Source organism: Lytechinus pictus, chromosome 14, assembly GCF_037042905.1.
Source record: "Lytechinus pictus isolate F3 Inbred chromosome 14, Lp3.0, whole genome shotgun sequence".
NCBI lineage: Eukaryota > Metazoa > Echinodermata > Echinoidea > Temnopleuroida > Toxopneustidae > Lytechinus > Lytechinus pictus.
Genome location: NC_087258.1, coordinates 570,847 through 595,313, shown reverse-complemented (window position 1 = coordinate 595,313; position 24,467 = coordinate 570,847). Strand labels below are relative to the sequence as shown.

At 36.2% G+C, this 24,467-nt stretch overlaps 2 protein-coding genes across 2 annotated transcripts; both read left to right on the top strand.

Moving 5' to 3' along the window:
* The first annotated feature begins 923 nt into the window (after nt 1-923).
* Nucleotides 924-6,619, top strand: LOC129276366 (uncharacterized). Its single transcript, XM_054912747.2, has 7 exons — nt 924-1,731; nt 2,201-2,386; nt 2,974-3,101; nt 4,113-4,338; nt 4,817-4,885; nt 5,389-5,570; nt 6,066-6,619. Exons 1-7 carry the CDS (start codon nt 1,149-1,151, stop codon nt 6,384-6,386), a joined length of 1,695 nt encoding a protein of 564 aa, XP_054768722.2. The 5' UTR covers nt 924-1,148; the 3' UTR covers nt 6,387-6,619.
* A 5,933-nt stretch (nt 6,620-12,552) lies between these two features.
* LOC129276092 (mucin-22-like) lies at nt 12,553-24,036 on the top strand. Its single transcript, XM_064109686.1, has 11 exons — nt 12,553-12,855; nt 14,038-14,151; nt 14,805-14,981; nt 15,556-15,744; nt 15,943-17,427; nt 17,653-17,766; nt 19,575-19,702; nt 20,685-20,898; nt 21,372-21,518; nt 22,423-22,616; nt 23,353-24,036. Exons 2-11 carry the CDS (start codon nt 14,067-14,069, stop codon nt 23,560-23,562), a joined length of 2,943 nt encoding a protein of 980 aa, XP_063965756.1. The 5' UTR covers nt 12,553-12,855; nt 14,038-14,066; the 3' UTR covers nt 23,563-24,036.
* Nucleotides 24,037-24,467: the final 431 nt, after the last annotated feature.

Sequence of the window (24,467 nt, the reverse complement as noted above, 5' to 3'; positions counted from 1 at the left end):
ATCTACCGTTACGCAGTTCTACAACTAATGAAATAAATCACCCAACGGCTTTTACTTCCGAAGCCCCCATGACAACTTGGGTTCCCGACTCCACGGAATATTTGTATGGCACCACAGGATCTCCTACAGCGAGTACCGATTTTCTCAGCACGACCGAGCGTCATCTAACCACGCCGGATCTACCATTATACAATCACACAACTGATGTAGATGAGCCGTCAAGTGAAGCAACTACTTCCGAGATCACCACATTGCTTCCCGAAAGTACATCATATCTTGATGGCACTATTGTCCAATCTACTCTGCGTACTAATATGTCTGGTGAAACAGAGATCGAATCAACAACAGCCGAACTATCATCACATGGGCCAACAACATCACCGGATGAAACGCATTCAACAACGGAATTGCCTACTTTGGAGATCGCATTTACTACACTGATCTCTGAAGCAACTCAATACCTTGAAGCTAAAACTGACGGTGTCACAATAAGCACAGTACTGCCAAGTACAGAGTGGAAAACGTCATTTACATCTGTAACGGATTATCCAGATATGACAGAAATTGTTACTGACCTGAAGTCAGAAAGGCCGGACACAGAGAACCCCACAACAAATAACGTTGTAACCACTGGCAATAATTCAACAGATTTAATCCCGGCAACATATATACCAAATACAGTCATGACTGAGACTGTCCCAACAACTGTCGTGGACAATACGCAACCTACTAATCAATTCATTTCCAATACTTTTTATACTACTGAAATATATGATACCACGCAAGAGATGTTTTCAGGAAGTGCTGCAATGCAATCTGAAACAAGAACAACCCCCCAGAGTACAACACATGGTGATGGGACAACAGAGCTTCAAAACTCGCTACAAACCACTCTAGAAACAGATTATGAGTATATTACCACAGACGAAAATACGACTAATGCGATAACACCTTCATCATCTCCGGGTGGTACTACTGATTCGCAATCCAGCGCCACAGGAACAGTAACTGATGAAATAGGTGTTTCCTCGTCCAACAGTCTTATCCCCATCACTGAGCATTTCTTCACAACTGAGTTAGTAACTTTTGATTATACGACACCAAAGTTGACAGGATCACCAGGAGCTGCTTCAGAATCATCTACGAATATGCTTACTACACCACCTGTGGATATGGTGACTACTTTTATATCTACCACAGATGACGGGTTTCAGACCACATACCTGAGAACATCAGAAGGAACAGGTAGTACGGCATATACCATATTAGACTTTACGGAAAACATGACCACGTATTCCCCGACCTCTACTGAAATAACTAATGGGGACTTAAGAACTTCTGACGGAGAAGGGACTAATATCCCAGACACATCTACAGCAAGGGTATATACTGAAGAAACTCATAGTACAGACTTACCAGTTTCTGAAATGGTCACCGACACTGATATGACATCAACGTCAACTGTTTCCACGACAACTGAGCAAGATTCCATTATTTCAACTTCTACATATCTACCAGGTACAACCATTGAAACATCTACACCTCTTACAGAAATAATCGAAACATCACGTCTCATGGAGAGTACATCAAGGAATGGCTTGACATCTTACGACACAACGGTTCATGAGAAAGTCACGACCGCGAAACCGACAGAACCCAAGGAAACTGAATCGCCAAAGACTACTAAACAATACTCTTCTGGTCCATCGACCACTGCTATTACTGCTACTGGTAGGCTATTGTCTTTCTTCTTATTTTTACTCCAACATTTAGTGATTCCACGCTTCGACTACTCACTCTGGATATATCTATGCTATTGTTTTATTGTACATGCATTAATCCATGAAATTGTTTACATAGTCAGTCATATATACATGTATATAAGTGAAAAAGTAATCCCATACATTAAGGTGCTTTGTAATCTGCAATCATGTTTCCTTTTCTTTTTTCGATGAATATACGGACAGGTCCTCATAACTTAAAAATCTATCAACAAACATAATAAAACAGTAATGCTAATTGTTAATCACGTAATTGACTCTGCATATTGCCTTGATGTAACTTCGAGGGCAGATATTAGATTTATCTGCACCGTTTTTGCCCATTTAGATATTGCAATTAGGTATCAAATTCTGCTATAACATACGAGACCTTGAAATATATAATAAGAGTTAAATTATGGTATTACTTCAACCTACAGTTTCTGGGTCAGCTGCTACAACAGATAAAGCGCAAGTCACATCCACGCAAAGTACTTTAACAACATCTCGAAAGACCACGATTCCTGGGAAAATTACGACAATCAAATCTACCGAGTCCAAGAAAACTGAACCATCAAAGAGAACAACCCAATCCGAAATAGCTTCTGCAGCTACTTCTATTCCTGGTATGTTGAGCTTACTTTCAGTTCATTTTAGAATTATTTTTTTTAACTTCAAACAAAAATAATTGCAAAATCCATGTATATACAAGACAACAAGTTTAAGTAGGTTACACGCAATAAAGGACTCCTATTATAAACTATTATATAAATGAAATTGTTAATACTCTTTGCAATAAAAAAAAACGAAGGCGCATTGTTTTGATTAAGAAGGGAATTATTTTGGTCCGTCTCATCCGAGTTCCATGTGAACGTGTAGCATATGGTGCTCGAGCTTTCTCTGCCTCAGCACCTTCTCTCTGGAATAATTTGCCGTTAAAGTTAAGAATCATACCATCACTGGACACCTTCAAATCTAAACTAAAGTCTTGTATTTTACAACACTAATAGTTATTGGCACTTTGACACTCATCCAAACTTTCTCATTCTTTCTTTTCTTGTGCGCCTCGGAATATGATATTTCTAGATAGATGGCGCTATATAAATGCCTATTATTATTGTTATTATTATTAACATCTCTGATTCATAAGATCAAATAAATTCTCGATATTCTTATCTTTATGTCTTCGCAAACAATATTATTCCTTTCTCAGGTTCGCTATCTTTCCTCATGGTTTATGAGATTCTTGAAATTGATGGCAACGAGGTCAACTTCACTGATGAACTGACAGATCCTCAAAGCTCCCTGTATCAGCAACTTGAAGCTCAAATTTGTAACTTGGTAAGTATATATTTGTTTTATTATTTGCTTAAATCGTTGAGGTCTGCATTTTGACGAGTAAACGTTCACTTGACCATGAATACCCAAAGTAGAGAAAAGTGAGGCATTAGACGGAGAATACAAGTGACAACAATATTATCAACTTTTCAAAAAATAATTCTTGGCGAGACGTCATCTTGTAGATATCACAACCTTTAAAGAAGAAGTGTTAGTTTGTGTTTGATTAATGTATACATGTATAAACTGTAAAATGAATTATGATTATTAGGTTAGTGTTATTGTATGCTCTAGTGGAAAGAAGTTGAATGAATTAGAATGCAAGTAATATTTAAACTCGAATGACATGAATTAATTTCCTTTTGGATAGGCCTGCACAATCATATTTCGTTAGATGGCGCTCTTCACAATGACCCTGGGCGAGGAAAAGTGTTCGCCACAAGTGACGGGTCAGCACCGTGAATACGGTGGATGACTCTAAGTATTCAATTTATTTAAGAATAAGAGCCAGATTGTCCTTCGAGGTCACCTATACGTGTTAAAATTTACACGCATTTGACTTGGCAAAGTTGTTACAAAACCTGAACAGAAACTAAACATTTGTTTTTTAAATTTAAATTTTTACGCAACTACAACACCCATGAATAGTATCAGCATCACTAGTCAAGCCACGTGTCCTTTCTCACACTCAGAACGTAACATTTTTGTTTCGAAGTATATGTCCATTAGAATGATCATAAATTATGTTACTCTATATATTCAGCATTTCTGCTACATATAGGCTGTCCAGCTAGAGCACGTATCCAGATACACTTTCTTTCAAGTGGCCTTCGTGATTATAAACCCAAAATTGTATCAATGTTAAATAAAATAAACTTTCTGTATCAAAACTTTTTCCAAAATAGGAAAATCTGGGTTTCCAGAGAGGGGACTTCCCTCTTCAAATGGTAACATGAACGGTTACGTTTGCGATCAATTTATTTCTTTTTAAATGACCACGAAATCAATGTTCAGGCTCTTGGTGTTTATGGAGATCTGTCTGGATACACAGGATGCAATGTGCACAACTTCACATCTGGAAGTATTATCGCGTGGTTCTACACTGAGTTTTTACCATCATCTGACGTCACAGAAGCCACTCTTTTGAATATTACACTGACCACACTTGAGAATGGTAATGGGAGTCTGGAAGCCAATGGTACCGAATTTACCATCGATAAAAACACTATTTCCATTACAGGTAAGGATTGGTATAAAAACAATAAAACAATTTTGTGGGACTACATCAATAGTTAATGCTTTACACTGAATTCATCCCGTTGAATCCCTTATTTGAATTGTATTTAAGAAATGTACATTTACACTGTAAAAATATAAAAAAATGATAGTAAAAATTATAAGCAAATTAAATACTAAAAAGTATTACATCACACATTAAATTTGAAACATATTTTTTGGTTTGTTTTTATTTCATTTATTTTAACGTGACAAAGGAAACGAAAACTAGAATAGAAACGAGAACTATGTGGCCAAAGCATTCGCAATGGGGGATGCGATAATAATTTTGCAAGATAAAATGTGATTTGTCGCTCCAATAGGTATTAGTATTAACTACATAATTATGAAAATAGATTGTTTTAATGATTATACTGATTAAATCCGTTTATCATTATTCAATTAAATCTGATTCGATCTTGCATTGTTTCTCTTCCTCTTAGAAATCAGTGCGCTCACAACTATTATACCAATTTCAACACAGCCAACAGAGGTTACTCCTAAAGAACCAGGTAAAACGATTTTTTAAAGTTTTTTAGAAGCGATTCATGTAATTTTTTAATTTCATTTCACTTATACCGCATTGAAAACCATAAAAAATAATTTGCAGAAAATCATAGAAATAGAAATAAAAAAAACATTGTTACATGTAAAATAACTAAACGTACAAGCATAATCAAGTCACAAGGGAAAATAATTTTATTTTTAACTAGATAAAGTCGTTTGTATGCTGCCTTTGAATACTTGACTAACCTAATGAATAAATAAATTCATTATTATTTTATTAAATATCTATTACTTCGATAGAACATAAACCAGTTGACAAAAACTTAAATAATGTATATCATGATTGATGTTTTAAAGGTACTAAAAGGTTTTAATATGATAATGAGGAGGGTTTCATCCATATGAGCTGACGTCATATAGACTGTGCTACAAATTTGAATTCTACGCTTATCGTCATTTGTGCATCATTTAAAGCAAAACTAACTCTCAATTAATTTCATTACCGTAGAAAATAAATGGCAGATTGTTGCATACAGTATGATTGGAGCGGTTGCATTTCTTCTCCTCGTCGTCATCCTTCTCGTATGCTGCGGTGAACGCATCTTGAGATCATGTCGAACCAATGATAAGCTTGTCGTATCGGTCAATGGTAACCCGGTTTCGATAAGTGATGGAGTAGTTGCTGAAGAGGTAGGTATTTTGGGATAGATTTGATAATGCAAATGTGCAGTTGGAAATGAATTTGTCATTTTCATTAAATTAGATTTAATCTAATGCATGCATTTTACAAAAATAAAAATGCAAACAATTAATGTTTGTATTTGAATTTCTCCTCTCAGAAGTAATTTCCGAAAAAAAAGCTCTTCACCGAAAATTTTGAGGTCGTTTCGTAATAAAAGAAATACAATTGTATACAGGCTCAGGAAAATGATTGTGGTATTCCTTCACAGTGCATTATATTATTGAAAACAAAAAAATGCGTCACAGTAGTCACTCTGAGAGGTGACGAAAATACCAAGTATATAGTTTGTAGTGATTCAATTTTCCTGCCATCCTTCTTTCGAAAGCTTTCTTTGAATTACTGATTTGATGTAATTGCTTCATTTTGTGATGCTTACATACAAAATACATGGATGACAAAGATACGTTCACACTCACTGATCTTTTTCAATATGAAATCTGCAGGGATTTTCACCATGGCAAACGTACAAGTCCCATAATTTTGGTTTCTTCCCTGGTGCCTGGACTGCCTCCGACAACGAACACGACCACCATCCTGACATGGAGATGGAGGACAGAACGACCATTGAAGGTCAGGTACACGACGTCGATGACGAGTACGATGACTACTCCGACGACGAAGATACAGTATTTGATGATACACGATTTCCACCACCGCCGTCGGCGATGATGACGTCATCACAGAACGAAGGCATGATGCAGTCATATCCGGCCCATGTTGAGTTGGGCATTGATAATGCCACATATGACATGGTTTCAGACTGAATTTTCTGAGGTTAAACGATTATGACAGGGTTTCGTATTCAAAATATTTCATATGTTGAGCAATGCAAAAACGTATGCACGAGAAGTAGAGTAGGCCTATTGATTTGAAATTAGTAGTCCTTATTATTATTGCATATGTAGTCTCGGGAGAAACTGACAGGGGCAGTGACTAATATCGGTGTACAGGCGGCCGGGAAAGGCACAATTTGACGGGCGTGGTCTTGCATTGGTTCGTAATCAATTTGCTACTCTAGATTTGCTAGTTTCTGAGACGTTTCATCGATGTATCCGAGACATCTCCAAAGAATGATGCGGTCCTCAGACCTTGGGGAGTCGCAAGAAAAAATTGGAGACTGCGCTCATGTCAGAGAGCGTTGTTTCAATATTGGAACGCGTACGGAGACCTCTGGCACGACGGGTCGTGCCAGAGGTCTCCGTACTTTTATTCAGTCTGGTTCGTAAGTGGGTTTGTAGGAGTAACTTGTGCCTTTCTTATCAGAGAACGTGGGGGACCTCCGATCCTGAACTGCCTTGCATTAACTGGAAGATCACCAATGAATGTTGAAAGAATGGAGACTGGCTAGATGGTTATTGATTCAACTCCTTCATAGGATTCCCCGCTACCACATTCATGTACATATAGTACGCTTCCATAATCATGTACTGTGTTTCCATGGACACACCATTTTTCATAGGAGGGGGGGGGGCAAAATCATGAGTCATAAATCAACATTGCAAAGGCGCTCGATTGCACAAAACAGACAAACTCACACACACACACACCCTTAAAATCACACATGTGTTTGTAAAATCTCACAATGTATTTGTATTTGCACTTTTTGTAATCATAAACAAGATAAGTATATCACTAAACAATCGATGCAAGCACAAAGCGCGAGCGAGAAAAAAATTAACAGACCTAAAAAATGGACACTCTATTAATGTTTTGGAAATCATGAATAGAACGGGTAATTGGGTATCTTCCTACATTAATAATGCGACCTGGATTTTGGGCATTCTAAATACATCTTTTTTATGAAAGTAGTTAATGCGAGCGCGAAGCGCGAGCTGAAAAAAAAAGGTATTCCGATCTGAAGAAGGGTCAATTTATGCACTATTTCAAGTGTGAAGTGGATATGGATTGCAATGAACAAATGGTGCGAGCGCAAGGCGCGAACTGATATATTATAAGTGTTATTTTGATTTAGGACCGGGATATTTCAAAGACATAATGTCATCATAAATGAAAATGATGACTATCTTCCTATTCCTCTTCCTAAGCTCGAGATGAAACTTTTCGATTTTCCAATCTGAACAATCTGAGACAATTTGATTATTATGAATTCGTAGATATATTATTATCTTATTTATTAATCTTATAAGCCTAATGAGAGCGTGAAATTTGTTGCTATTAAGGCCTGAAAACTGGACATTTTAAGCACCTTTATAACTATGAATAGGAGGCATGGATTAATTGTATTTTGAACAATCGATGCGAGCGCAAATCTCGAGCCGAAATTTTTGATCAACTGTTTTTTTTTTTAAGTTTTTTGTTAGAATTAATTTAGAGATATACTTAACTAACCTTGATCCACCTATGGAAAACGGGGTTTGCCATTTTCTTGTTTATTATTGGAAGAAAATAATTCTATGCCTATTTGATAAGATTCCTGCGTAAATGTAGGGCCTACCTTAACAAAAGTTGCAAGGATAGATGGAATCGTTTCCCGCGCGGAGAAATCATGATTTTGTAATGTAGTATAGATGTAAAAACAAAATTTTATTTTGTGTTTTGTTAATTTGCTGATTTCTGTGTAAAATTACAATTTTATTTCCTTTGTGCAGTTCCGGATTTAATCGGAGGGGGGGGGGGGCTTAACGATATGCTTGCCACCCAAATAATTTTTCATTTTCATTGGTGGGGCGATCGCCCCCCTTGTCCCCCCCCCCCCCCCAGGATCGACGCCTCTACGTTGACATGTTAATAGAACTTGATGAACGAGATGAGAGTTGATATGTGACAAAAGTTATGAATAGATTTTTAATCTCAGGGAAAGATAGTACAGCTCATAGCTTGACAGAAGTACTTCTTAAAAAAATCATTCATTTGTTTATTTATCAGATCTATATTAGATATACGTGTGTGTAGACAATATTCACTTGAATGTATGAATGAATGATAACAATTTTGATGATAATTATTATAAATAATGACGTTAACATTAATCATAATAATAAAAACAATGATGACGATGATTATGATAATGATAGTAATGATACAAATAATAATTACATTAATAATAATTATTATTTGTATTAGAAGAAGAAGATGAAGAAGGAGAGGAAAAAAGAAGAAGAAGAAGAAGAAATAGCCTGAAGAAGTGGAAGAAGGAGAAGAAGAATAATAAAAAGGGGAAGAACGAGATAAAGAAAATGAAATGAAAATTGTATCATCTCATATGGAATTTGGCTCATGTTTAAATTGTTATCTGCATAAATCAAATACATTCAGTATAGTAATTTCATTTCTTTTCATGAAAGAGCGATAAGGATATGGTGATATGAATGCTCGTAGTATGTATTTTTATCCTATCTTTTAATTAACTTTATTTATGTGTCTGAGATGTTAGGATGTAAATGTGTTCCCTCAGCGTTTAAACAGCTGATTTTCCCATTCCAATTTTGTGATATTTTTATTATAATTCTTGTTCACTCACCTAATGTGTCAACATGTGCTGTGAGATTTACATGTACTAAATGCTTTATGGTGTACTTTATTCAGAATTTTCATCTGAAAAATTATTGATTCTTGATTGACTAATTAAACGTGGGTCCGCAAGAGTGCTTTTCATGTTTATATGGTTAAGGATTTGGTATATTTTTAAGCATTTGGTTCCATTTTCTTTTTCTTGCACTGATCGCGGTAAAAAAATAAATTCATGAACTGAAGAAATTGTAAAGTAATCAAATCATTTTGTTTTCCTAAAACAAAATCTTACGTTCGTGCGTCGTTATTAAGTTCGCGTGAAACATGGAAAAATCGTCTTATGCATGAGTTGATTGTATACTGTGAATTGTGTACTTGTGTCTTGATATATAATGCTTGACAAAAAAAATAAAACATTTCTCACACACATAATTAGACTGAATTATTTTAGTGGAATTACGTTGATTTATTCCTGTTTAACACAACTTCCTATTCCATTTTCAAACTCTCCGACTTTCCCTGACCGAAAGTAGGACTTCAAAATATCCGATTCACTCGATCAGCGAGTCTTTGGGCAGCCCCCCCCCCCCCCATAATAAGTGTGGACACTCCCCTTCCGATGGGTTGTAATTATGGTGGACTAGAAATATCCTTTGTATCTTACATATCACTGGGGTAAATTATTGGGGGCTGGGGGCACTAGACCTTTCAAACAATAAACGCGTATGAGGATAAAAAGAGAACCCTATATATGGTAAAACATGATATTATTTAATATGCAATTACAATATCGTTAGACAGTTGCATGCATATTGAACTGATTAAACTTGTTTGCAACTAAAAGGCAAAGCATTCCTTTTATAGATAGATAAATGGTATTTATTATGATAAAATTCAATTAGCAGCCAAAGGCTGAATTACATGACTTTGTACAGAGTAAAATTTCTGTATACAAACATATAACCAAAACAGTAAAACAACAACGTATATCAATGTATAATATAGGGAAGGGGATACAGAGAGAATGTATACAAAGGAAGAAGTTTAATGTTAGAAATAAGAATGAGAAAAGATAAGGAGTAGACTAAAGTTATATAAAGCATTTTTAAGATAATGAACATTTAAAATAAAAATGGGAAACATGTATCCCGTACAAAATAATAATTTAGGTTGGGATCGTAACAGCGATTTAGTTTGGGATCGTTCTCGGTATGCTTGATCATGATATCTATTCTAAAGAAACATTGTGTTAATGGTAATAATAGTTGCAAAAACGGAACCACGGATAATAATTATAAAGAATTACTTAAATGGAATCAAATACCAAAAAAAATGTCATTGAAGTAATATCACCTTTACAAAAGAAAAGGTAAGAGTAACGTGGGTTATAGCATATGAGCCAAAAACGTCTGGAAGAAGAAAGTTCAGTGATTTCTGCAGAAATTAACAATTACAAGAATACTTATATGAGTCAGTTACAGTTCAAGAGAAGCGACAAATAAAATAAACAAAGATATAAAAAGATAGTTCTTCACAGTACATGGGAATTTAAAAGTCTTGTAAAGAAGGAGACTGGGCTGTTCCTGTAGCGATCAGTTTTGCTTCTAGGTTCAATACAGATTCTACTTGTTTTAAGTGTCCTTGTATTGTGTTCCTCTCGAACCAAGGGCACCCAGATTGGAAAGCTTTCCGAGCAAAAATGATCGCGTCTACATCTTATGGGCATTGTCTGCATAGTAAGGGAATACAATTCAAGGGAAAGACGGCCTAAATGTTGAATAATTGGCAATTTGAATAATATAGGGGAAATTAAAATATAGTTACACGATTTGGGCATGTTCAAGCTATAACCCCCCCCCCCCCATTTCTTCCCATTTCTTCCCCAACATTTTTTTTCTTCATTTATTTATTTTTTTCATAAAAGGAAAACCGATTCTTAGAGGGTTTTCAGTCTTGTCATTCCTTCCCTCTGTTGCGCCACCCTTGGCTTTAATTAACTTAATTCTAGTGTAGTAATGGATGACAGTTCAGACATCCTAATTGCTCATTAGCATGTCATGTGACAACATACTAGACATTTCTTCTCATTCTGTACGCTCTTTCCATTATACACATGCATAGGGTGGTATTTTGATAATTTAACCTAGGTTTAACCCTAGTCTAAACTAGAATTTCAAACCACACATCTACGGAAGGCTGGACTTAATTATTTCCTCCATATTCGTGACAATCATTTTGATTCCATTAATTAAGATTCACAACATTTTTGTATTTTCCTTTTATTCCCTTTTCACAACTCAAATGTGAAATACTTGAAAACTATATAAACATAGAAGTTTCGATATTTCCTTGTTTAATCAGGCCTGCATCACTCGTAACATGCTATAACTTCATATTACATCATATATATCAGATTACCTAAAATGTACATATTTCTCATAATGAAGGTAAAAGCGCATTCTCCTTATTTCATTACTTCCGTGTTAGTACTTTTTTATCACTGAATGATTTATACGATTTAGTTTATTTGTATGTTTTCTGTGGTGATCACCTTGACTTTGTATTTGTTCCCAAATTGTCCATGGATTATTGCTATTTTTAAATGTATTTTATATGTACTTAACAGAACCATGAATTAAATTGAAGTAAAGTGAATGATGTAAAGACAGATGCTGCTGAACATGTTTTTATCGTGTATAAATTACTGGTGTTACTGACAAGAGTAGGATAAAAAATTCAATTGGTTAATATGTAGACAACTGGCACTCTAAAAAAAATGGGTCTAAGTTATCCTAGGTTTAACCAAACAATGACTTTTAGAATACCACCAAGTGAATATATCAAAAATAATAAACATGATACGAATGTTGCGAAGTATCGTAGATTGTGTTCCTTTAAACATTGTGCAAAAAAGGAGATGAGCAGAAATAAAACCTCGTCTAAAGACTTTATTAAAAAAACCATACATAACCAATTCCACCCAATTGTACCTTCCAATATCATCACAGGTCCACAAATACTATGAATACAGATAACAGAACCTAATTTCGTTCACAAATATGATGTGAAGTGATTTAATAGAAACTAATTTGGTCCTCTGTATTATTTTGGCATAGCTACTTTTTTTTTTTACATTTTCTGCTGCAATGTCATCTAATGCAAAATTTGAATTAAAAGCTAAATGAAAAAAAAACACGATTCTTTCTCTTTTATGCCAAATGTTTTAGTAGTGACATTTGTCGGTATCTATACATATTTGTGTATATTGGCAACGGGGTTTAAATTCAATAATGTTATTAATGTATACTTATTCGCCTTGTCTACATGAACGGGTACGGGTCGTTGAAGACTATTTGACCGCTTTGCTATTGGATATTACGACTCTGATCTTTAATAAAATAACCTTATGTTTGCGATTTGGGTGGAAGTACTTGGATATGAACGTTGTTGATGATCTGCATACACTTCGAGAGGCAAAGCGATATCGTTCTGGGTGTGCTTTTCTTTCTAATATTTGCGTTCTGGTAATCCGTCATATTTTTTCTCTGTCATATTGAATACTCGTTTTTAATAGTCCGAAACCAGATCGCAAATTAAAGGGTGTGTAATAACATACCTTTCCAATTACGCTTTTCGAGAAGAGCTGTATTATTTTTGTTTGTTACGTAAGGCAGAGAAAAATAGTAAAACTGTTACTGCGAGTCTTCATGATTAGTTATTTTATTACCATTTCACTGTGTTTCAGGTTTATATCTGTGCTCGGTAAGTATACGAATTGTTTTTATCAAAATTATTTGCATGATTTTGAGTCGAGTATCACATTCCAAGATATACTGATGTAGCCTATATTTTCCCGTATACTGTCACCGAAATAAATAGTCATAGTGCCTACTGGCAGTTGAAGGTGTTTTTCTTTTGTAATTTGCGTGATTATAAATACATCAAGTGCTTTGATAATTTAGATGGTAATCTTGTTTTAAAATCATATTAATGCAGTATATTTCGCTTCAAAACACTGTTTAAATAGATTCAGCTTTATTGAATTACAGTTTGACTGTACAGGAACCAATCGGATTCTGGATTTAGTTTTAATCTTTAGTTTATTTTTAAATCTGGGGGATTTGAATTCAAATCCTTTCAGAATAAAAAAAAATCGTTAGCATTAAAACTACATACATAATTCGATTAATTCCTAGGTAAGTCCACCTTGATTTCTTTTAAATTCCTGCAATAAAGTGTGTGTTATTTGTGTATAACATGTATAAGGTGAACTTAATAAGAAAAAAAGGTTCAGAAGTCTAAAGAAGAATGCTAGAATAAATATAAATGTATGAGGCATTAATGATTGGCATGTTTAATCATTATGTGGGTGACTCTTGATACATGTATTTTCAATTCCTTCCATAAAAAAAATGATGTTTAGTTTTTCACACTGTTTTTTTATACTTTTGTGAGATTGTTCCAACTTTTCATAAAAAATGTAAAAAATTTCTAAAGAATCAAACCAATACTAAACCTTTTAAAGAACACATCTTACATGGGCAATGTTTGTGAAACATTACAAGTAAAATCATTGTTTTGATAAAAGGTGATGATACCAATATACAAAAGAACACAGGTTTCTCGATGAATATGTAAATACTGATGATCTACATTTGTGTTTGATTAGATGCGAAGTACGCAACGGTGAAAGGGGATTTTATATTTAACTTCATTAAACTGAGAATAGCTGATTTTCTTCTCGCATTCCTTTAACTCTTACTGTGCCAATACGAATACCCCTTGACTGCCGGGGGTATTCGAGGGAACAATATATACGAGTAGGCTCGATTTTCCCCATGTTTTAGTGGCATATTCCAACTAAATCCTGTAAAAAAAATCCGAAATGTTGCTAAATAGGCAAAATGACAATTCGACTTAAGGCAACTTCTTTATTCATCGCAGCGTGAGGTTCAAAATATAGCTCATTGAATATGACACATCTCGGGTGGAGAAAACGTGCAGCTATCATGGTCCTTGGAATCATTATCTTACATCGGCCATCTGGAGTCTATTCAGGTACCAGAATGAATGAATGGCATTTTATGATAATTGTTGTTTTTATTAAATCTTAATGAGGTTTTGAAAAGGATAAGAATAACATTATATTTCTAATAACAAGAATGGTGGTGGTGATGATGATGGTGATGATGATTGTGGTAGTTGTGGTGATGGTGATAATGATATAAAAACAATGACGACCGTATCAGAAGTAGTAATAGCTGTAATGGTAGTAGTAGTAGTAGTAGTAGTAGTAGTAGTAGTAGTAGTAGTAGTAGTAGTAGTAGTAGTAGTCATGGTAGTAGTAGTACTACTACTACTAGTAGTAGTAGTAGTAATAGTAGTAGTAGTAGTAGTTGCTGTTGTTGTAGTACAGATTGGACATACAAAAACATTATACTAAAGAAGTTACACTGTAAAAAATGTAGTGCTAATTTAGCAATTACAGTGCTTGTATAGTGACTGCACTACGAGTGCTGATTTTCTAGTTTAAATTTGAACAAGAAAATCAGCACTCGTAGTGCAGTCACTATGCAAGCAGTGTAAGTGCTAAATTAGCGCTTCATTTTTTTACAGTGAATATTGTTAACAATTTTTTCTGACATTGAAACGGACTGCTATAGTCCCCGAACAAGGGTTATCAATGTATATTATAATAATTTGTCTTGTAGTGTGCCAGAAACCTTCAGAAGACCAGTATGCGTCTACTAACTTTATTCCCGATTATACCGAGTATGAGGAGTTCACAACCATAGAAATGACGTGTGAACCCGGTTCATCGGGAGCTGGATCACCTACTAGTTTGTGTATGAACGGAGCCTGGGAGCCATCTCCACTCATCTGTTACAGTGAGTATATAAATAACATGAAGTATTCGGACATGACAGCGATATCCCCATGCTTCATTCGCAGTACACACATATTCATTTATTACTGTATTTTTTGTTTTTCCCCTTGTTTATTACTTTCTTTTATTTGTGTTTTGTTTTGTTTTGTTTTTTCTCAATCTTAAGGCATCTCTCATTTTCACTCTTCCATGTACATCCCTGTTTTGTTTTGGTTTTAGGTAATTTGTATTTTGAGAGATAATTTGCCAGCATGAAACAAGAAAAGTTGAGGATGAATTGAAGAAGGTCTCCACTTACCAATACTGATTTAGTTGAGGTGATCCGCCCTCTCTTCCGATTCATTATTTTTTTTGTGAATTTTTGTCATGAATAGGGAACCTCTATTCCCAGTTGAATGTCAATCGAATAATGTCTGCCTAATATTAGGTTACAATATATTATTCTGGTTTTAACTATTCTAATCGCGTCTCAACCTTCTCTCTTTCCGTCTTTCTTTCTCTCTCTCTCCCATCCCCTCTCGCACACTCTCACTCTCTCTATCCCCCTCTCACTTTCCCTGTCCATTTTCTTAAAGGTAACTGCGAGCGACCAGGAGTATATCATGACGTCACATACGACCCAGATCAGGATAGTTATGAACACGGCTCCGGTGTGACGTATGAGTGTGTCGATGGAACTAATGACTTGCTTGGTCCAAATCAGGCATTTTGTGAAAATGGCGTCTGGAATCCACCACCAACCTCAGCTAACCCGTCTTGTTCTGGTAAGATACTTAACATTAACATTATTATGTATACACAAAGAGTATTATGGGATGACCATGTTCAATGAATTAATCTAAAAACTATACTAGTCTGGGTCTGATTCAGATCAAGTTTCATAAGAGTTCATCGATCTATCTATATATCTATCTATCTCATTTATCTCTCTCTTTCAATCTCTCTTATAAATTGTCATGTAGGAATTCGGACAGTACCACCAACAACCAGCCGACAGACAATAGCTACAACTTCGCGATCAGCAACCAGTAATCCTTTATCAGCTGTCGCAACATCCCATGATGGCACCACATATGTTACTACAACTGCTATTGCAGAAACGGAACCAGTATCAGGAAGGTCAAGCTCTACCGAAAATCCAACAACAGCAGAATCTCTAACACCAACAGATGTGGCCCCCATTTCGGATTTGTTAACATCCATACTGTTATTAACAACCTATGTTAGTGAGATTAAAACGACAACTGAACCGATGACTGCCATTTCCGGACAGACCACGGAAGATACCCCTGGCTCACCTACCTTGGAATTAACTGAAGGCAGCACTGTTTTTACACATGAAACTGACAGCACAATTGTTTCAGAATCTACATCGCTGATGACGACGGTCAGTGCATTTTCTGCAACAACAGATCGTTCTGAACGCAGTACTACAAATGATTTCCTGGATCGAACTGACAGCAGCAGTACAGTTGTCGGTGTGACAGCTAGTAGTGCAGTCATCATTACAAATCCAATAAAAGTTACAACTGCTTCCGTGCTTACTGAACAAACCGGCAGGAGTACTGTAACTGATGCTCTAAATGAACCAACTGAGGATAACATTGTTTCATCAGCTACTCTCCAAACCGAAGGCATCACGCTAATTGGTGCTACTGATTTAACTACTGACATCACAGGTGAAGCGACAATCTCGACTGAAGGCATCCAAACAACAGGATATACTTCAGGTACACAGACTGATGGTACTCTAACACAAGGAACAGATCAACAAAGTGGACAAACATTTGCACCAACCGTGGATATCTTACCGACAGAGACTATTTCAACATCCGCCTCAGCAAATCTCGATGAAACCCATATTCCAACCACGGGAACGTTGGGATCCGAGCAAACAAAAACCGAACAACATATCACCGTGTCGACAGGAACTCTTGTCACATCCAGCACACTTTCAGATTGGACTAGCCAGGCTACGAATGCATACAAAATAACTTCTGGAGGCCATACAGATGGTTCCACAATATCTACAGAAGAACTATCAACAAATACTATTTCGAGTTCAGAGACTAGCGTGACAACAATGCAAGCAATGACTTCTGAATTAGGCACATCAATATCATCGGATCCATTGAGCACATCCTCATCTGCAGGAACATTCACACCAATGTTAACAGAGGATATCATGACCACGGATCAACCGGAAGGTACAAAAGCACCGATAGAAGAAATATCCACAGCAATGATAAAAACCGTGTCTATGGGTATTTCTGATGAAGTTAGCCAGGAACCAAACGAGGGACTGACAACTGTGACAGACGTGACAGAAGATGCTACTACAAGAGACCTCACAATCATTACAACCAATGCCGTAACGGAACCAAGCAAAACGTCCACAGGCCAAATGCCTACTGAGGCAAAAGTGACTCCAATGAAAACTACTTCTCGTGAGTAATATTCTTACTTGGTACAAATGAAAACTTTAGAAGAACGTTGCATACGTATAAGTAAACACAATCGTAACAAAGTTTTACCCAGACTTGAAGTCTGAGTTATCATTAAAATTATAAGTGGATCATGGTGCCATTGAGGTATCTATAAACATTGTTATTTCTATTATCATTATCAGCTTTTTGATGTTCTCTCATTTTTCTCAACATTTCCACCCTTAGCTGTGGAAGATCCTTGCAATGGTCAGTGTGAAGTAGATAGAGAGATTTGTGTAGATACAACATGTATATGCCGAGAAGGTTCCGAAAGACCGTATGGAGAATCGACTTGTGAACGTGAGCATGTATTATTATTTCCATTTGTCGGGTAAAAATTATTTAATTATTAAAAATATGAATAAATAAATAAAAAACTTTTTTTTTTCTTTTGCTTTTCTTGGAAAAAGTTCATGTCATTATCATGAAGATTTCTCAATTCCAATGTTTTCTTTATCATGTTATTCTCTATTTTTTTTCCTAAGAAAAGGGTAGGCCTACATAAATCATAATAGACAAGGTAAAAGTACGTGTATATGGCTACAGGTGTAAAGTATGTAAAGTATGTGTATTCTGCCCCCCCCCCCCTCCCCATCAGAAAAACGCAGTATCGGACATGATTTTCAATGTTCGCTTTTTTTTCAAAAAAAGTAGTTAGTATACCATTCCTTTGCGGATGACACATCCAGTTTTCAGAAATTCTTTTGGGAAAGCCACTTTTCAGTACTGCAAAATGCAGTATCTACACTGAGATATTGAGCATTTTTATTTTATTATTTCAAAGCCGCTAGAAACTATTTTATTTTTCAAGTGTTCCTTTATCATCATATTGTGCATTATATATGCGCCTATTTTAGGGCCCCAAAATCCGAACAAATGATGTTGTTGTTGTTGTTGTATTTTTAGGTATTGACGTAATTGTAGATTTGAAGGGAATGCTCAGTTTCCCCATGGATATACACAGTATCTACAAATGAAGAGCATGTTATTTGAATTCACTTTTATCATAACTTACTCAGTCGATATTGCTTTACTACCAAAAAAATGTTGTATCAATATGTGATTTAAGGGGAAATAATAGCTTAGAAACATGAAGGGCGCCATCTTCCTACAAGGGCGCCCTCTGTGGTATAGTCCCAGACTTCATGAAAATTTTCTCTTGAAGGTTGGAATTTTACTACAGAGGCTGGGGGCCATATTTTTTAGAGGTCGCCCCGGTTTTTTTCTATGTAGTATTACATTGAAATCTAAGTAAAAACGCAGAGTTAAAATATATATACACAGCAACTTATATTAGGAAAATTATTAATTACAAACTTTACATGAATGTTTTGTGTAATTTTTTACCACTTTGAGGGACTTTGCCACAGAGGACGCCTTTGTTTGTAGAAGGCGCCCTTTGTGTTTCTAAGATATTATTTTACCTTGAATTACATATTGATATATTATTCCATAGTATTGAAGAAATATAGAATGACTAAACGAAAATAATCTGAATGGAATTCTCTTTTATTTCAATTTTTCAGATTTTCAATCTTTAGATACTGCGTTTTTCATGTTTTTCCATGGGGAAACCGAGCATCCACTTCGACTTTCCCCAAAGCATTTCTTCATTTTTTTTTTAACAACAATATTTTTTTGGAGTGGCCTGAAATAGGCACAATTTGATGATAAAATAGTACCGAGAAATTAAATACTTTTGAGCGGCTTTGAAAAAAAAAAATTAAATGCTTTATTCTTAACCTGTGCAAAATGTAGATACAGCGTTTTTTTCCACGGGGAGGCAGAATTGGTGGAGTGCTGACGATTCCGTATGTTCATAATATTAAAATAATAATACCGTTCGTATACTTAGTATAGGCATTAGATGGGTTTCTGTAATAAATGCATTTACTGTCGGTAAATTAAAAAGTTGTAGGGACTGAATATCACCACTTTTTCCGGGGGTGGGTTTTTTTTTCAAACAAGTATTTCTATTGAACCGATATGTCACTCCGCGTCCAGTTTACCTGGATATCAAATGTTCTTCAAGTTTCGTTGGTTATGATAACACAGTGGCAATGGTAGTTTCTTATCTTAATATTTTGTTTAAATAATTCATGTTTCAGCTACAACATACTACACTATAAGTATGACCATACTAGAGATTGATGGTGATACTGCTATTTTTACAAGCGAACTTCAATCGACTGGGAGTGATGCTTTCAATACATTGCAGTTGACTGTTTGCACGGCGGTAAGCTGGAAAAGGTTTCATTCGATTTATTCAAATATTGAATTCCCGAGTACTTCATTGAAGTAGAAGTTGCAGAACAATTGTTTACCATTTAGAATTCCATCAGCTCGTATAATGTAAGTGCCCTCCCAGTATTTGTCCAAAGCTCCTACACCCCCTTCGAAATTGATCTATATATTAATACATGAAAAATTTTATGTTTAATCGTTTTGTCATCATTTATGCTGTCCCATGCAGCTCTCGCTCCTTCTCTGATGTTTTTTGCTTTTCTCCTAGTCATCATCAGTAACACCATCTTCATCACCAGTACCACCACAACCAGTAGCGAATCCTTGAGAGCAATATACACAATAAATCAAATATAGAAATATATATAGTGGAAAATGTCATACATACGCAAAAGTAGTGAAGACCTTTCTTTAATCTTGTCAGAATTTTCGGACAAAAAATGCCCCCTATATTGGAAAATCATGATCACGTCATCAATAACAAGAACGAAAATCATGATCGTTTCCATCATCATCATCCATCATCATCATCCTTCATCCTCATCTTCTTCTTCATCATCATCATCATCACCAGTATCGATCGGTGGCGTACAGATAGGGGTCTTTTGGGCTCTTTCCCCACCCCACCCCATTTCTCGCTAGCGAGGTAAAAAAAAAAAAGGAAAGGGAGAAGGGTGAAATTTGATATAATTTTATGAATATTATATCAAAATCTATCAAAAAATTTGATTTTTGTAATAAAAATGTTAAACCATTTTGCTCGATCGCGTTGCCCTCTCGCAACTTGTATGATTTTTTTTTCCGATACGCCATATTTCGCCCTCTCAAAATTGTCGACTGATTACGCCCCTAAAGTACCATCAATATTTTGCGTTCATCTTCGTCAGATTAACCCAGGCTTGGATTAACCATATCATTTTCTTTTTATTCAATTCACTTATTTTTCAAAATATTCCTTTTCATTTGCCTTTCAGGTAACGGCATTACTGGATGATATTGTTAGTGGGTTTAAATCCTGTTCGGCTATTAGCTTTAGTGCAGGGAGCATCATAGCTGATATCAGACTGGGATTCACTAATACAACAGGAGTAGAGATGCAGAGTATTCTCGATGCTGTAATGACGGCTGATCTCTTTCAAGTTACCAATTCTAATTTCACAATTAATCCAAACGAAACGTCTGTCACACGTAAGTTAAAAAATCGTATATATATAGTAGATTTATTTGTTTTTTGCATTCTCTTTCTTCGCTTTGCATTTTCCTTTCACTGACCATGAATCGGAATCGATATGGCACCCAGGGCCTGTATGTTTTTTATCATGTTTTTTTTTTGTTGCTTAAAATGGTATAACTTGTTTAATTTAGTATTGTAGATCCGTCTCCAACTCTGGATGCGACGCTGACTCTCACTTAATTTTGAAATAGTATTCTATTACCGCTTAGGGTGATAGTGGTTTTGATTAATAAGGTTCCGAATCGGATTCGGATTATGAAGACGATCTTATGTCATTCTTCCCCTAAATCAGCAACTTTGATTAAGAAAACTGATTCTGATACTAATATGTTGATTCTGAATCTGACTTTTTGTGTACCCTAACTCCATCACCGCCGTCGTGCTTTGGACATACTAAACTATTTTAATCTTTCAAATTGATTTGCAGCCACTGATGAATGTAAACTTGGCTTAGACGACTGCTCCCATCACGCTGATTGTAAAGATCTAGCTGAGAAATCATTTACGTGTCAATGCTGGGATGGTTACGCTGATAATTCACCCGAGGGTTATGACGGTAGAAACTGTGCAGCATGTAAGCTTTTTTCACCTTCTTGAAATACTAAATGTTGTATTGTATGACTACATAATTATTCGATTATACCACAGAGATCACAATCTCATTAAAAATGTGTGCATATTCAACATTTGTAATACATATGACACGACATTTGCTCCTGGGACATTTGATCAGGGGGGGGGGGCGTTTCATCAACATTTTTGTCCGACAAGTTGTCAGATCTGACAACTTTTCTGGATTTTGATTGGCTGAGAAGCACTGTTACTATGGTAACTGTCGGATAAAATGGGACTTGTCGGATAAAACGTCTGACAAGTCATTTGATGAAACGCTCCCATGGTCTTCTCAGAGGGTGTATAGGGTTATAGTTAGGATTGTGATAGAGGGTTTATTTATTTTATTTTTAGAAAAATGTAAAGATAAGAGTCTATTTAGTCTCGGAGGTTTAAGATTTCATGCATGGCTCAACGTGCATATTTTCCATCGGAGAGATTGTCGCCGGAGCAAATATCATGGAACCGAAATACAATATGAAAATGTATTATACTATCCCCGAATCCCCCCCCCCCCCTCTCTCTCTCTCTCTCTCTCTCTCTCTACGGAATTCTGCATTTAAATTATCAATTCATCACTCGACATTGCTTGTGTAACGAGAGCATACATTTGTCCTCAGATATATGCTTGTTTAATTTTGTTGCCCCGCATATTTAAACAGACCCCCATCGTCATACACCCCGCAAACGCCAGTATTTTGATAATTATTTATTGATCATATGGAATTATTTACATGTATATAGATAGAAATGTTATTATTTGCAAATTTCACATTATCCTCCTTTTCATTGCAACTACTTCGGTTATTATTAGTGGAAAAGCTAATCTATTTTTTTTTTCGTCTTCATTCTCCTGCCTTCTCTAGATAATTGGAAGTTGATAACCATTGTCGTTGGATCATGTACGGGGGCGTTACTCCTAGCGGCTTGCGTGATCCTGGTTTGCGGAAGCAACATAGTCGATAGATGTAGTCGAAGGCCAACAAACGTAACCAGTGGAAGGAGACCCGGCCCGAAGCAGGACGTAGGCGTCACAACTGACGAGGGAGTCGAGGGACAGGTGAATATTCATTCACCTACGTACCTACTAGCCTGAAAGTTAACACTATTTTTAATAAGTATGCCCCAGAGATCTCTTGACGAGTCTTTTCTTTTTTTCTGAACGGCGTTATGAATCTCTTTCTCCACATGGTATGCTACCCATCAGCGTCCGCAAAAAAAAAGCGTCGAATGTGTACCGTTTCAGGCAGCCAAGACGTCTTTTGGAAACGGTTTGCTTTGTTCCTCAGCAACTATTTAATTTTAGCGCGTCTCACTCGTCACGCCATTTATATGTGCAATCTAACTCTTCTTCATTAACCACATTATCATTCAAAATCAATGTTTTAATGAGCAATCTGAGGTAATCTGGTTGTGTAGTGCAAACTCGTTTGGTTTGTTGGTTTGTTTTAGATCAGGATATATATTGGTCGGTTATCTTATTAGTCTATTTTCACTGTATACTCCACTTAGGATTAGGGATTTCTAGTTGACATAACTAAACTTAGCTATAAGAAAGTGTGGATTTCTTTCGTGTACAATTTACGTTGACATATTTCGCCATGAAAGATGCGCTTCTTACTCGTGTTTGACACGAGTGGGGAGCAGGCCATGTTGAGAGATACCGCCATCACTCTCCACGCCCCCTTTCCCGGATATCCTTTTCTTAACCCGCCCCCTCTCTCTTTCTCTCTGCCCCCCCCCCCTCCCTCATTATATATCCCGACTTTTACTACTATTTTGTTCTGGTTACTCAGGATATTATACCATGGCATCATCGTGAGAAAGACGAGGAAATCTTTTATGCTCATCCTGTGGTCGATGGTCAGGAGGCTCGAAGGCTGAACAGTGCTCGTAATATCAGAGGGAAGGAATCGTACATCAACGACATCGAGTCGTACGATCTCAATGACTATAGATCATCTACTTATGATCACGATGACAGATATGTTCCTTTAGCTAAGTAATGTTATCAATAATCATTTGACGATATCCTCCGATATCAGGCCTCGCTGTATGTCTCCTTTGAACTCAAATGGCCCGCCCCTCGATAACAAGACAGGCATAGACCATTTAGACAGTGGCTCTTGGTTTAAGCGGGTGAAAATCAATTAGATTGTCAATTCTGATTTGCTAACAATGAACATTTTATTTAAAAAACCTGACAAATATGAGATTTCAACCTGAGCTGATGGTTCAAAAAGATATTTAGAATCTTGTGCCGCACTTACAAAAGAGTTGTCATGCCTTGCGTTTTAGTCCTGCGTACCAACAGCATAAACAGTTTTTGGAAACAGCGCCCTCTTCTGAGTCCTGGAGCTGGTGGTTCGTTTTGACTATTAGGTTCTATGAGCCTAATTACAACAGGAGGGCTACATATATTCGTTCGACCCAACCCCATTTAATTTTTTTTCAATTTGATATTGCTGATCTGATTGACCAAAAAAAATGAACATTTTATTTTAAAAACCTGACAAATATGAGATTTCAACCTGAGCTGATGGTTCTAGAAGATATTAAGAATCCTGTGCCGCACCTACAAAAAAGTGTGTGTGTGTGTATTCGAGTTTTGTCAGACGTGTATCAATCAGATATGAATTTTTACGTCTGGGACCGACCTTTAACACATCCGAAAGACGTGACCAGGGCTCGAACCTCTGCATCAATTTGTAACATCCCCGCATAGCTTGGATTACAGGCGCACGCCACAACGCCCAGTTGTCATTCATGCCTTGCGTTTAAGTCCTGCATACCAACAGCAAATACAGTTTTTGGAAACAGCGCCCTCTTCTGAGTCCTGGTGCTGGTGGTTCGTTTTGACTATTAAGGTTCTATGAGCCTAATTACAACAGGAGGGCTAAATATATTCGTT